This window comes from Cimex lectularius, unplaced genomic scaffold (assembly GCF_000648675.2).
Source record: "Cimex lectularius strain Harlan isolate CLEC.00 unplaced genomic scaffold, Clec_2.1 scaffold5, whole genome shotgun sequence".
Classification (NCBI taxonomy): Eukaryota; Metazoa; Arthropoda; class Insecta; order Hemiptera; family Cimicidae; genus Cimex; species Cimex lectularius.
The window spans coordinates 2,803,748-2,816,247 of NW_019392993.1; the positions used below are offsets into that span (position 1 = coordinate 2,803,748).

The 12,500-nt window shown below is 32.8% G+C and overlaps 2 protein-coding genes across 8 annotated transcripts in view; both read left to right on the forward strand.

The window, feature by feature from the left end:
• Window positions 1-1,352: 1,352 nt before the first annotated feature.
• On the forward strand, window positions 1,353-5,546 carry LOC106666224 (plasminogen-binding group A streptococcal M-like protein PAM). Of its 7 annotated transcripts, none has more exons than XR_001340398.1 (10): window positions 1,358-1,784; window positions 3,151-3,267; window positions 3,331-3,465; window positions 3,525-3,723; window positions 3,792-3,937; window positions 4,006-4,124; window positions 4,193-4,309; window positions 4,597-4,698; window positions 5,111-5,185; window positions 5,242-5,498. XR_001340398.1 is itself a non-coding variant. In XM_014393264.2 (9 exons), exons 1-9 carry the CDS (start codon window positions 1,437-1,439, stop codon window positions 5,348-5,350), a joined length of 1,350 nt encoding a protein of 449 aa, XP_014248750.1. In that variant the 5' UTR covers window positions 1,353-1,436; the 3' UTR covers window positions 5,351-5,546. The 7 variants fall into 7 exon arrangements, 4 of the variants coding, with proteins under 4 accessions (XP_014248750.1, XP_024085440.1, XP_014248749.1 ...); XR_001340399.1 differs by having other exon boundaries at window positions 1,363-1,784; window positions 3,795-3,937; XM_014393264.2 differs by lacking the exon at window positions 4,193-4,309 and having other exon boundaries at window positions 1,353-1,784; window positions 3,320-3,454; window positions 5,242-5,546.
• A 1,424-nt stretch (window positions 5,547-6,970) lies between these two features.
• Window positions 6,971-12,500, forward strand: part of LOC106666223 — a 10,799-nt gene continuing 5,269 nt past the window's right edge. The window contains exons 1-5 of the mRNA XM_014393262.1: window positions 6,971-7,204; window positions 7,256-7,386; window positions 7,473-7,674; window positions 8,009-8,083; window positions 8,141-8,329. Of these exons, the coding sequence (XP_014248748.1) occupies window positions 7,060-7,204; window positions 7,256-7,386; window positions 7,473-7,674; window positions 8,009-8,083; window positions 8,141-8,329 (742 nt within the window). The 5' untranslated portion in view covers window positions 6,971-7,059. The remainder of the gene's footprint in view (window positions 7,205-7,255; window positions 7,387-7,472; window positions 7,675-8,008; window positions 8,084-8,140; window positions 8,330-12,500) is intronic.

Sequence of the window (12,500 nt, forward strand, 5' to 3'; positions counted from 1 at the left end):
AGAGAAATGTTTAGATTAAAAGATATCACGATTTTCCGACGCCAGGACGTGATATCTTTCAAAATCGATAAAAAGCGAAATTACTCTGAAATGGTTGAGAATCGGACCATGGACAATATGAACTTTTTTGTTCATTTTAGGGTGAAGAATCTACTGGAGAAGTTTGTAGCACGAGTAGCAATTCACCCTGTATATATATTATAAACAAGATAACTTTATTATTTATGAAAATGAGTTGTGCTCACAACAACGACATCTAGTAAATATGTGTAATAACATCATTAATGAAATACCAAATGAACCTATGGCTGCCCCTGACTAGAATTATATGGACATAAGCCTTATATGTATATATATTTTTAAGCTAGCTGAACAAAGGGTGCCATTCGTTAGCTCCATATATAGAGCGTGTAGGAATGCCACCCTATATGTAGTTTGGGAGCCTCTGTTCTGATTTACTATTCATAATACTTTATAGATGTCTTGTTTCTTTGTATGTGTTGAGAGTGAATGCATTTATTAGCTTGAATGTGTAGTGTGAGAAGTCTGATGACAGAATATTATGTACCCATTGACCCTCAATTAGTTAAATAATATGTGTAGAGGGTTATGGAGGAATATCGAGTACTCCACCGCCCTCATTGAGTGAATGGTGTTAGTTGGTGTGGATCTAAAAAGTGAATGCATTAGGGGCTGTAATGATCTGCTGACAGCCCTTGGAACCAACCTGGCAGGATAAGACCAACGTCTAACCCCGGACTGCCAACACCCAGGTTGGTTGATTCAGTAATTTATCGTAAATTAAAAAAGCTGAAATTTCCAGTTGATTGTGAAAAGTGATAGGCTCAGCACCTATATGTATCATGTGCACAGTTAGGCTTATATAAATCAATAATCAGTCATATCACAGATCATTTGTGATCGCTGGTGTGGGGCCTCAAACAGTCTGTTGTAACCACGTCAGCCTTCCTTTTAGATTTAATTTTTTTTCTACACCTCACTCTTCTTCGCCACTTCTTGATGATGAATAATACAATATTACTTTTTTTATATAATAATATTACTATTTTTTACTGTATTCCTGAGGTTGGGTATGACTTGTGTGTTGAAAGAGCCTAAAAAACTAGTTGAATTTTGGACAGAAAGACCTAAAATGCACGTGTTTTCATTTTTGCTGATATTTGCCGTATACATGCAAACATTTAAAAAAAAAGAGAGAGAGCAGTTTAAGTTTAAGGTTTTAATTAACTAATAAAGAAACTGATCTTTTACAGGCAAAAATTAGAAATACCCTAACACAATACCACATGGAGGAATCTTTAATTTTTTGTTTGTTATTTAGTTGTTATTTTTTAAGTTTTTGTTGTTGTTTTATGAGGGTTTAGTTTGTAAATCCTTCAAACCAGATAGGATTGTTAATAGTAATAGAAAATAGTATGTGTGAGGTGTTGGATCCGCGGGTGGAGGCGAGACGGCATCGGCGGGTAGCATGGCTTTGGCCATACGGACCACAGCAGAAAGTACCATGTTTGGGCTTCAGGTTGCCATTGGAGACGCCGAAGTTCGATCCTCACAACAGACACAAAACAGCTGTTAATCATTTCGGTTCATTTGTACAAATTTCACACAAAAAGCACCCCGAGGGATGCCAGAAAGGAGTGAAGGACGGTGACACCGCAATGGACGACGAGAGGTACTCCGAGGATCCTTCCGACAGGAAGAAGTCCGACACGTACATATCTTCTTCGGAAAAAATCAAAAAGAGGCTTGAATCCCTAGCCAAAGTAAGTTTTCGGTTCATAGATTATTTTAAAAAATCAATATTTGAAGGAAAAAACGAGCTTTTAAATCTTCCAGTTGACGATCTTTTTATGTAGAACTGTTTTGCCTTTTTAAATTTAAGCGAAAAGATCTACTTTCCCTAAATTTTCAGTTCAATCTAACTCGTGATTTCAAAAGACGTTTCAATGTTTTCAATCGTTCTGTTAATCATTCCGTCATATCATCAAATCACATATCAAGTCAAATTAAGAAATATATTGAAGATCTTCAAAATCAATTAATCCACCGAAAAATCCTTTTTAAATTCCATCCACCGTAAGCAAATCGGCCTTTTGTTTATATTTATTGCAATAATTCTAAAAAGACATTATGAATTGTCATTAAATTTATTCTACGGCGGTTTTAAGTTTTCCGCCATTTTATTCAGAAAGTACACAAATATTTGAGCGATTTTTGTACCACGGGAACTTCAATAGAAATTTGAGCAACCACGTGAAATACACGTCAATAGAACTTTAAGCAACCACGTGAACTACACTTCAATAGAAATTTGAGCACTTTCCTTGATGTCAATTTTCTAAGTTCTTTTTTTGTTTTTACTACTTATCCAAAGTGTTAGTACTATGAAAGCTTAATAGTCACTTAACATTCTTCAATTTTTTTTAATTTGATTGTTAACTCGTGATTTCAAAAGACTTTTAATTGTCTCAGTCGTTCTTTTAAGTTTTATCAAAGTGTAGTTCACGTGGTTGCTCAAATTTCTATTGAAGTGTCGTTCACGTGGTTGCTCAAAGTTCTATTGAAGTGTAGTTCACGTGGTACAAAAATCGCCCAACTACTGTTGTACCAGTGTACTTTCTGAATAAAATGGCGGAAAATTTAAAACCGCTGTAGAATCAATTTAATGACAATTCATAATGTCTTTTTAGAATTATTGCAATAAATATAAACAAAAGGCGTTAAGAAATATATTGGAGATCTTCAAAATCTTCAATTAATCCACTGAAAATTCCTTTTTAAATTCCTATCCACCGTATCGCAAATCGGCCTTTTGTTCATCACTCAAGTCTATGTGTAAAATAATTTCTATTTTATTTATATTTAATAATATATATTTTAGTTTTACTGTCATTTGTTATCATTCTTCACATATTTTCTGTGCTGGTACAAAAATCAATATTGTGTTCTGAAGCGTGACAGTTTGGAATTGTATCTAGGTAACTAGGGGTTTAATTCTTCCAGTCTGTTTTCTTTTTACATTTAATTTTATTAAAATGAGAGTAAAAGCGGTAATATCTGCTTAATTAATTAAGTGTAACGGTTGTTTTTATCAATTCTAATTTTCTTTCGGTTTTGTGTTTCATTCAGGAGAGAGATTGTGCAGTTGAAATGTGGAACCTTGCTAAGGAAGCAGCCGATGCCAAAAGGGAGGAGGCAGTGAAATGGGCATCAGAAGCAGAGAAGCTGGCTTTCCGTATGGATGAAGTGAGTAGTTGAAATTACCTTGTTGCAAAGCTCTGTTCTCTGATAAAATCAGCTGGGTTCCAGATGCAGAAAGACTATTCTGAAGCAATCAAACTTATGGAAAGAAAGGTCGAACTCTTGGAATCAGAGCTGGGAAAGGCAACAACTAAGAATGAACTGTTGGAAGCCGAACTGCATGATGTCAAGCGTGATTATATGGTTTGTTTTGACCTTTATTTCGTGTTATTTTCACTCCTTCTATTTTTTTTATTCTCCAGGAGCTAAAGAACAGCGTTGCAAGAAGTACTTCTGAAATGGAAAGTGTCATCAAGGAAAGAAACGAGCTGAAAGAGTCTCTGGACCAGACAAAAGAGCTCCTTTATCAGGCAGAAAAAGTCAGCGTACAGGCTCGAGACAAAGTCACTGATGCCCTTGCTATGGCTCAAGATGCTCTTGCCAATGAAGCCAGTATTACCGGTATTGTTTTGACAAAACATAAAAGTGTGTTAAAATGTTATAAATTTTCTTGTTATTTCAATTCGGAGAAGAAGAAAAAGCTAGGTTGGAAGATGCAATGGCTGAAATATTGACTGCTGCAGAGCAGAAGCTCGCAAAAGAAGTGGAAAAGACAAGAAAAGAAATGGAAGACAAAGTGAACGAGTTGCAAACACAATTGCATACCTTAACTATTGTACGTTTATTATCAGTATTTTTAAGTGTTTTCTGAAATGACAGAAATTGTGTTTTTTATATTCCAAGGAGAAAAACAGGGTTGCACTTGAGAATGAATCGGTTAAATCTGAATACAGAGTTCGTCAAAATCAAACGATGGACAAGACAAAAGCACTTCACCATGAATTAGAAGAACTGCGAGCAAAGTACGTTGAAATCTAAAAAACCCAGTTTTATATATTATTATAACAAAAATAAGAAAAAGTTTTTATAGGTATCAACCTAAGAGAAAAAATGATCTCCGTAATAGGTGTTAGTTGAGTAAAATGTTGTCCGTGTCAAGATAAAATGTCCCATGTCAAGAGGAAGTATTGGCATTAACCAACCATTGGTAATTTAAATTTGCTTTATTGCCAAAACAAAATCTGCTAATCAGTTCATTAAAAAACAAGTAGTAAAGCAAATTTTAATTGCCAGTGAGTGAGAATTAAAATTTGCTTTACTCCCTCAGAAATATAATTATGAATTAATTTGTTTTTTCTATTTCCGTGTAATCTCAACCAGAATATTGTAATTTTTCTTTAAATTCATTATAAACATGTATTAGGAAATATATTAAATACTAGAATATTTTAAAGAATTCTCATGCAATTAATTTAATATTTATTTTCGTTATAGAAGACAGTCAGATTTGGTACAGTGGCATGATGAAAGGGATTCACTGAGACGTCAGGTTGCGGCCCTGCAGGGAGAAACGGAGTCATTACTTGCACAACTCAGGTTAGTCTGGCACAACGAAGTGATGGGAGCATTCGGATTTATTTTCAACACAGAGGCAAAACCTACCTCCTTTTAACGTTATTAGGTGATTGATCTGATATGCAGTTTTCATTGTTTGCCTTGCCTTTACAAGATTTTTTCTCATGTGCCCCTTGAATCCCTTGTGTGTCTTTCTGCAAATTCAAAATCAGAATTGAATAATAATTTTACTGAGTACCAACAATGGTTTAAAAAATATTACATATAAAAGATCTTGATCATTTGTCATAAATTATACTGATTTGGAATGTTAATCCAACACTATTTGTCGTATAGAGTGGATGCCTCCAGTTAATTTATTATTATTTTTAATACATAACAATGCAATAAATTAACATTATTTAAGCTTGTGTATTCCATTTTTATTTTCTAGAAGGCGCCAGATGCCATGTCCTGACTGTAAGGAGCAAAAAATCCAAGTAGATCGATATCGGAAACTTGCTAAAAAGTACAGAGTATTCAACACAATTATAAATCAAAAGCTAAATTTAAATACTTTTTTAGATGGGAAGAAACCGCTGATAGTGTCACCCAAAATTTTGAGAAATACCTGAAAGAAGCTAAATTGGCATATACGGCCAAAAGGCCAGTGATTCCTGTTGGGAAAAATTAAAATGTGGCAAATGGTGTTCTCTGATGTGCCTCTTCTTCAGATCTTTAAAAATGTTATTTTTTGTTGTGGTTTCAATTCATTAACATAATGGCTCTGGTTGAAAAGGGTTTGGAAAGCCATTCAAAATATACTTTCTACATTACAGTGATATTTATTTTTGTACATATTTGAAATACAATAAAAGTATAGTTTCACACAATTAATATTTATTTTTTAAGTTTTTTTTAAATTATTTGACAACCCGATTAAAGGTAAAATGGATAAATGTTGGTGTCAGTCTGTGGTGAATCATTTCCTTTCCCCATTTTACTCTAATTGAACCAAATATTTATTGTACACTAAACCTAATTTAGTAATGAAAAATTACCATCGGCCTCCAATATTAAACGGTTCAATCTTAGAAGTTTTGTAATTGACTTGCTTCTTTAAGGTCACATAGGAAATCAGTCTAATCATTGATGTTTTTACATATGCTATAAATGATTTTAGAATTAACCAGCAAACTCTGGTACAAAATTATAGCCAATCTGTTTATATTTTTTTGTGTATTTTTGATGTTACAAGATAGATCCTAGGCAGAAACATCCAATTTATTATTATTTATTTATTAATTCCCTGCCTTAATAAAGGTAGGATACATTAGGACTTATTTAGGAAGAGTTCAGGAACAGTTTTTAGCATTTGGAACAAATCCAGCTTTGGATTTTCTTTATATCTCTGTTATTTGAGCACAAAGCTGTTTACAATAAACCATTTTGATATTTAACTTTGAAAAAATTAAAAGTGAATCTCTAGAATCTTGTAAATTTTTAATAATAAAATTTAACGATAAAACTTTACATTTCTATTTAAAATTAGATAAATTTGAACCGTTTTACATTAAATTGTGAGATTCCGCTTGTGGTCTGCAAGGTGATAAACCTATGATAATTACCTATCTTCTTGGTCTGCCTCTCCTCTCTATTGATAGGTTGAAAAATTCCAAGATCTCCGTGGTTGAAAACATTTATTCAATTTAGTAAATTACATGGACGTTTCGGGCTCCTGGCCCATTATCAGCAACTAAACGCTGATTTTTGTGTGTTACTCCACAGAAATCACTCAAATACTACTGAAGATAACACAATACCAAAACGCATCTGATCCTCTAAACCAACAAAGGTAAATGTTCCAGTAAATTGAGTTGTTTTTTTTCCTGCGGAATCTAAAGCTTTAGTGTCAGAATGATCAGATAAGACAAAACTAAAAATTTCATTAGTTAAAGTTTAAAATTAATTGTAAGTTTCACCACCATAAAACTCTAATAAGTAGAAGTCCATCTTTTTTAATCAAAATTGTTCTCTCTCTTTATGAATTGTTATTCATATCAATTCAAGCCACAAAATATAACAAATAAAAATTTTATAATTTTTATTATAAATATTTGCCAAACTAAAACTTTGTTTCATCCCTGTTTAAAGTAACTCTTTTCTTTTCAAATGTGTGACTTGACTAGTGCATTCATGATTGCAAGCATGTAGCTGATAAACTAAAATGGACTTCATGAAAAATAATCAATTTGACAGATATAAGGCACTGATGTGAATATTTATATAAATTTTTAATCAATTTTCATCAAGGTTGTGTATAAAACATCTGTAAAATTGTTATAACAATATTCTAACAAAATTGTTTTCTTTGAGCCTAGACAAAATAATAAACCATAAAAAATGAGAGATTATCCTTTGATAAACAAAGATTGGAAAAAGTTTAGAAGAGGGAAAAGGGTGTACAAGTTAATCGGCAAGTCTAGAAGGAAGAGGCTAGCTTGGCTTGAAATCGAACGGAAGAAATGGATGAACACAGATGCAATCTGTAAGACGAGAACCTGTGCAAATGCCGACTGTTAATTTTTGTTCGCTTCAGATGATAACAAGATTCAATGGATCAGGAAAAAACAGAAAAAAGTACCATTGGACGAGATAGAACGGCGGAAAAAAAACAAACTAGGTCTGCCCCATAGCTTGAAAGATTCCTTAGAAGGGACTGTTGTAAAAGTATTCAAATTTCCGATTTCCTGTCTTAAGTCGTCTTGTCGGGATGAGCAATTCAAATTTCACATATAGATTTCTATGTGTCTTAGGATTGGGAGATGATACAAACTGAGCCCTTCAAGCCTGAGAAACTTACAGTGTTAGAACAGAAACAAATAAAGAGAGACATGATCTTCAAATGGTTGGCAGAGTCTAAAAGAAAGCGTGAATTTGGTCAACAAGAATCATCAAAGGAAGAAGATCTTGAATCTGCTTATAGAAAAAGGCAATTTGATTTACTGGCCAGAGCAGGTAACATTTGATGTACTTTTTAAAACATAACAGTGCAATTTAATTTAATTCAACAAATTTCATGTAATGAAAAGTGATTATTTAACTATTTTTATATATATTTCAGTTATAAATAGGTATATTAATGGAAAAAAATATCTATTTAATAGAGTTATGTTGTAAGTTATAGTACTTTGTGTCACAAGTACTATAACACACTCATAAAAAAATTACAGTAATATCTGTAATATCTGAGATTTAAAAAAAAACAACTAACGTTTATCAAATAAATTTTATTTCTTGTTCTCTTCAATAATTGTTAATCATATCAATTCAAGCCAAAAAATATTTATAGCTGAGGAACATGAACAAAAGCGGGCAAAGAGGATTAAAGCTGAGAACAAGTTTGTCACCAAGGTCCTTAAAAACAGTAAGCGCAAGATTAATTTAAATTTGTCTATTTGTTTGTAAATTTTGCCCTGGGCAGTGGGCGCGTACATTTGTGAAATGAGGCGAAAGGCAGGCGAGACCACGTACAGCAGGTATCTCCGTCTACTCTCGACGCATAAGTCCACTCTTGTCGATGATGTCAAGGTGTATCATACTGGCAGCAAGTACAAAGGCCAGTTCTCACCGTTGGGTATGGACGGCTCAGGTGTTTACCGACTTGCACATGGTAATTATATTTTTATAATGTATTGTTGTAAAATGCAAATAATGATTGAAAGTTGTATAATTGAGAACATTAGTGCGGTGATAAATAAAAATTTAGCTTTTGACCTATTGGGTGAAAAAATTGGGTATTAACACATAAGTTTCTGTATATTTTATCTGGAATTTGGTTGTTACTTAGTAATTTGGTCTATCCAAAATCCCAACATCCAACGGTGTTGTGCAGCAGTGTTGCAGTTGGCCAATATAATGACCAAATGACAGCTTCATCACCTCGCAGAACACATAGAAAAATCTGACAATAATCTCTATTATTTCATTAATTTTCAAATTTGGAACTTTTATTATGGAAAATTGTTCTGCTTTAAATGGTGGGAGAATAGAAGCTGGAATCCATCCATTTCAGAAAGTGTTTTTCTTTTTATGTCATTAGATATTGCAAGGTATTGTCTAAAATCACAACATCCACGGGGGGATTTAACGTGTGTCATATAACATCAAAGTTGTAATAACTGTGACACCCATAATGATAACCATCGCCAGATAGAGATTTGTATGATTTTTACACCATGGATTTACTGAACTTTATTCGTTGATTAAGGTTTTTAGTTGAGATAAAAAAGTCAATGGCACGAGCAGGATTTGAACCCACGATCTTTGGCTAGATACGCCGCTGCTCTACCACTTGAGCTATCGTGACCTTCATTCACTCAGAAACTAACTTCCCATCTCAACACCACCTTTTGAATTTTACCTCCTTTTTGCCATTTTTCAAATTTTCCATTTTCCTTTTTTATCTCAACGAAAAACCTTAATTAATTGTAATATATTAATTGGTCAAGTGGACCTTGAAATTAGTAAATTTATTCGTTGGTTTTCATCATGGTTCCAGCAGCAAAGTCGGTCAATATTGGTAATTATCAAATTTCAGGTTACAGGTTCATCATCCTACAGACCATATTGAGAAATCTAACAATATATTTTTTAAATCACTATCCTCCTTCCTTTTATATATTTTATCTCTAATAAAAATTCTTTTCTTCTTTTTACATTTTAAAATCTGGCAGCTTTGGAAATAAAATTATATGGTAGGTACAGTAGAAGCTGGAATCCATCCATTACAGAAAGTTTTTTTTTTTTTTTTTTTCGTGTTGCTACATGGCAAGGCATCATCTTGTTTTCTCTTATTCAACAATGTATAGGCTTTACAATTAATTAAGGTTTTTAGTTGAGATGAAAAAAAGCTAATGGCACGAGAGGGATTTGAACCCACGACCTTCGGCTAGATATGCCGCTGCTCTACCACTTGAGCTATCGTGACCTCAATCCACTCGGACATCAACTTCCTATCTCAACCCCACCTTATGAGTTTTCCCTCCTTTTGCCATTTTTTCATCTCAACTAAAAACCTTAATTAATTGTAATGTATTAATTGGTCAAGCGGATCACGAAATTAGTGAATTTAATGATTAAAAATGAAATACACTTCACTAAAGCTCTCCGTGGCCATTTCATTTGTCATCGAGAATCCAAACCGATTACACGACATTTGAAAAATGGCAAAAAGGACGGAAAACTCATAAGGTGGGGTTGAGATAGGAAGTTGATGTCCGAGTGGATAGAGGTCACGATAGCTCAAGTGGTAGAGCAGTGGCGTATCTAGCCGAAGATTGTGGGTTCGAATCCTGCTCGTGCCATTAGCTTTTTTTCATCTCAACTAAAAACCTTAATTAATTATAACGTATTTCATTAATTTTAAAATCTGTAACTTTTATTATGGAAAATTGTTCTGCTTTAAATGGTGGTAGAGTAGAAGCTGGAATCCATCCATTTCAGAAAGTGTTTTTCTTTTTATGTCATTAGATATTACAAGGTATTGTCTAAAATCACAACATCCAAGGGCCAACATGTGGCTTTGCATGGCTTTCGTCTTTACTGCTGAGGATTTAATGTGTGTCATATAACATCAAAGTTATAATAACTGTGGTGCCCATAATGACTACCATCACCAGATAGAGACGATTTTTATGTCATGGATTCACTGAACTTTACTTGTTGTTTACATCATAGTTCCAGCAGCAGAGTCGGTCAATATTGGTAATGATCAAATTTCAGGTTACAGGTTCATCATCCTGCAGACCACATTGAGAAATTTAATAATATATTTTATAAATTACTACTCTCCTTCCTTTTATACATTTTACCTCTAATAAAAATTCTTTTCCTCGTTTTACATTTTAAAATCTGGTAGCTTTGGAAATAAAATTATATGGTAGGTACAGTAGAAGCTGAACTCCATCCATTACAGAAAAAGTTTTTTTTTCTTTTCATGTTGCTACATGGCAAGGCTCTTGTTTTCTCTTATTCAACAAAATATAGTCTTCTCCAAAACCCTTAAACATCCAAGTGTGTGATTCTATTAGTGATGAAATTAGACAATATTGAAATTTTTTGTTATTACGGTAATAAAATAGTGGAATTTTTCTTTGCTTCTAGAGCTCGACAAATTCATGTAACATTTTTCAAATTTGACCACTGTTCAAAAGGGGAGTGAAAAAGGTCAGGGCTAAATGGTGGGTGCAGTTATCCACATAAAATGTTTGCTTTGTATGAGTACAGTCGGGCTGTCTTGCTGATATAAAACTGGTCGTATCCAAAGCTGATTTATAAACAAATACAATAAACATCGCAAAAATAAAAAGGTCATAATTATTTTTTCATTCACCCTTATACAACAGCCACGTCATGGAGTTTGTAAATTAAAATTCTGAGTTGCAAAAAAATATGTTCGTTTTTACACGAATCATGACAGCGAAGGAAAAGTAATTTATATCCTGGCAGTACTACACAGGGTGTTCGGCTACTTATGTTACAAACTTTCCCAGTAGATTCTACATTCAAAAAGGAACCAAAAAGCCTCAATTAACTATGGTCAGAATCTGAACAGTTTCGGAGTTATTTCACTTTTTCTGATTTTTTAAGATTTCACGACCTTGCTTCAAATAAACAATGATAACACCAAAACTAAAAGGTTTTGGACAAATACGTCGATACCATTGAAAACTACGTTAAATTTCCAATAAGATGTGATTAATACTCAACTTGTAAACCTTCGTGAAATAAGCGTTTTAGTAGCGAGAACTTTGTAAAATATTTTTTTTTTACGTTGAAAAATTTACTATGGTGATTCTAAACTACTATTTCCAAACCTAGAGACCAGAAAATTTCAGAAAACGTACTCCATTTAAAATCCATTTTAGTGGAGTAACTTCTTTTTTAATTAATTTTTTCAAAAATTAAGAAATTGATGGAGGAAAGGAAAAAATCGTGGCTGACAGGTTGGTAAGGTGGAAAATAAAAAAATAAAAAACTTAAGGAAATTTTGAATAAATTTATTAAACGTTTTTTCATTTTGATTCGAAATTCGATCGTTTTGAATCTAAAAACTCTTTTATTCCGGAGAATAATAATACAATAATCCTTTAATCAAAGATGCAGTCATGTTGGTAAATAATTAAACACTTGCACTATTTCGGTTTCGAACCCAAATTAAAAAAAAAGTTTAATCAATTCATTCCAAATTTGCTTAAGCTTTTTTTACTTTTCCACCTTACCAATCTGTCAGCCACGGTTTTTTTTCCTCCATCAATTTCTTCATCTTTGAAAAAAGTAATTTAAAAAAATGACACCAATAAAATGGATTTTAAATGGAGTACGTTTGTGAAATTTGTTGGTCTTGAGGTTTGGAAATAGTAGTGTAGAATCATCATAGTAAGTTTTTCACCTTTGAAAAAAATTATTTTAAAGTTGTCGCTACTAAAACAGTTCACGAAGGTTTATAAGTTTAGTATTGACCCCACCTTATTGGAATTTTAACGTAGTTTTCAATGGGATCAACGGATTTGTCCAAAACTTTTCAGTTTTGGAGTTATCTTTGTTTATTTGAAGCAAGATCGTGAAATTTTAAAAATAAACAAAAAAAGTGAAAAAAAAACGAAACTGCTGAGATTCGGACCATAGTTAATTAGGACTTTTTGGTTCCATTTTGAATGTAGAATCTACCGGCAAAGTTTGTGACACGAGTAGCCGAACATCCTGTATATTACATTCTATTGAAAATCATATTTAAACAACGTATAAGAATGTTGTGTTTAGAAAAAAAGATATGTATTCAT

What these genes read in the sequence shown, in the direction of transcription:
- LOC106666224 (XM_014393264.2), top strand. Translation starts at nt 1,437, where the DNA reads ATGTGTGAGGTGTTGGATCCGCGGGTGGAGGCGAGACGGCATCGGCGG. An exon ending in GGCTTGAATCCCTAGCCAAA is followed by an intron (nt 1,785 to 3,150) that starts GTAAGTTTTCGG and finishes TGTTTCATTCAG; the next exon opens with GAGAGAGATTGTGCAGTTGA. An exon ending in CAATGAAGCCAGTATTACCG is followed by an intron (nt 3,724 to 3,791) that starts GTATTGTTTTGA and finishes TTCAATTCGGAG; the next exon opens with AAGAAGAAAAAGCTAGGTTG.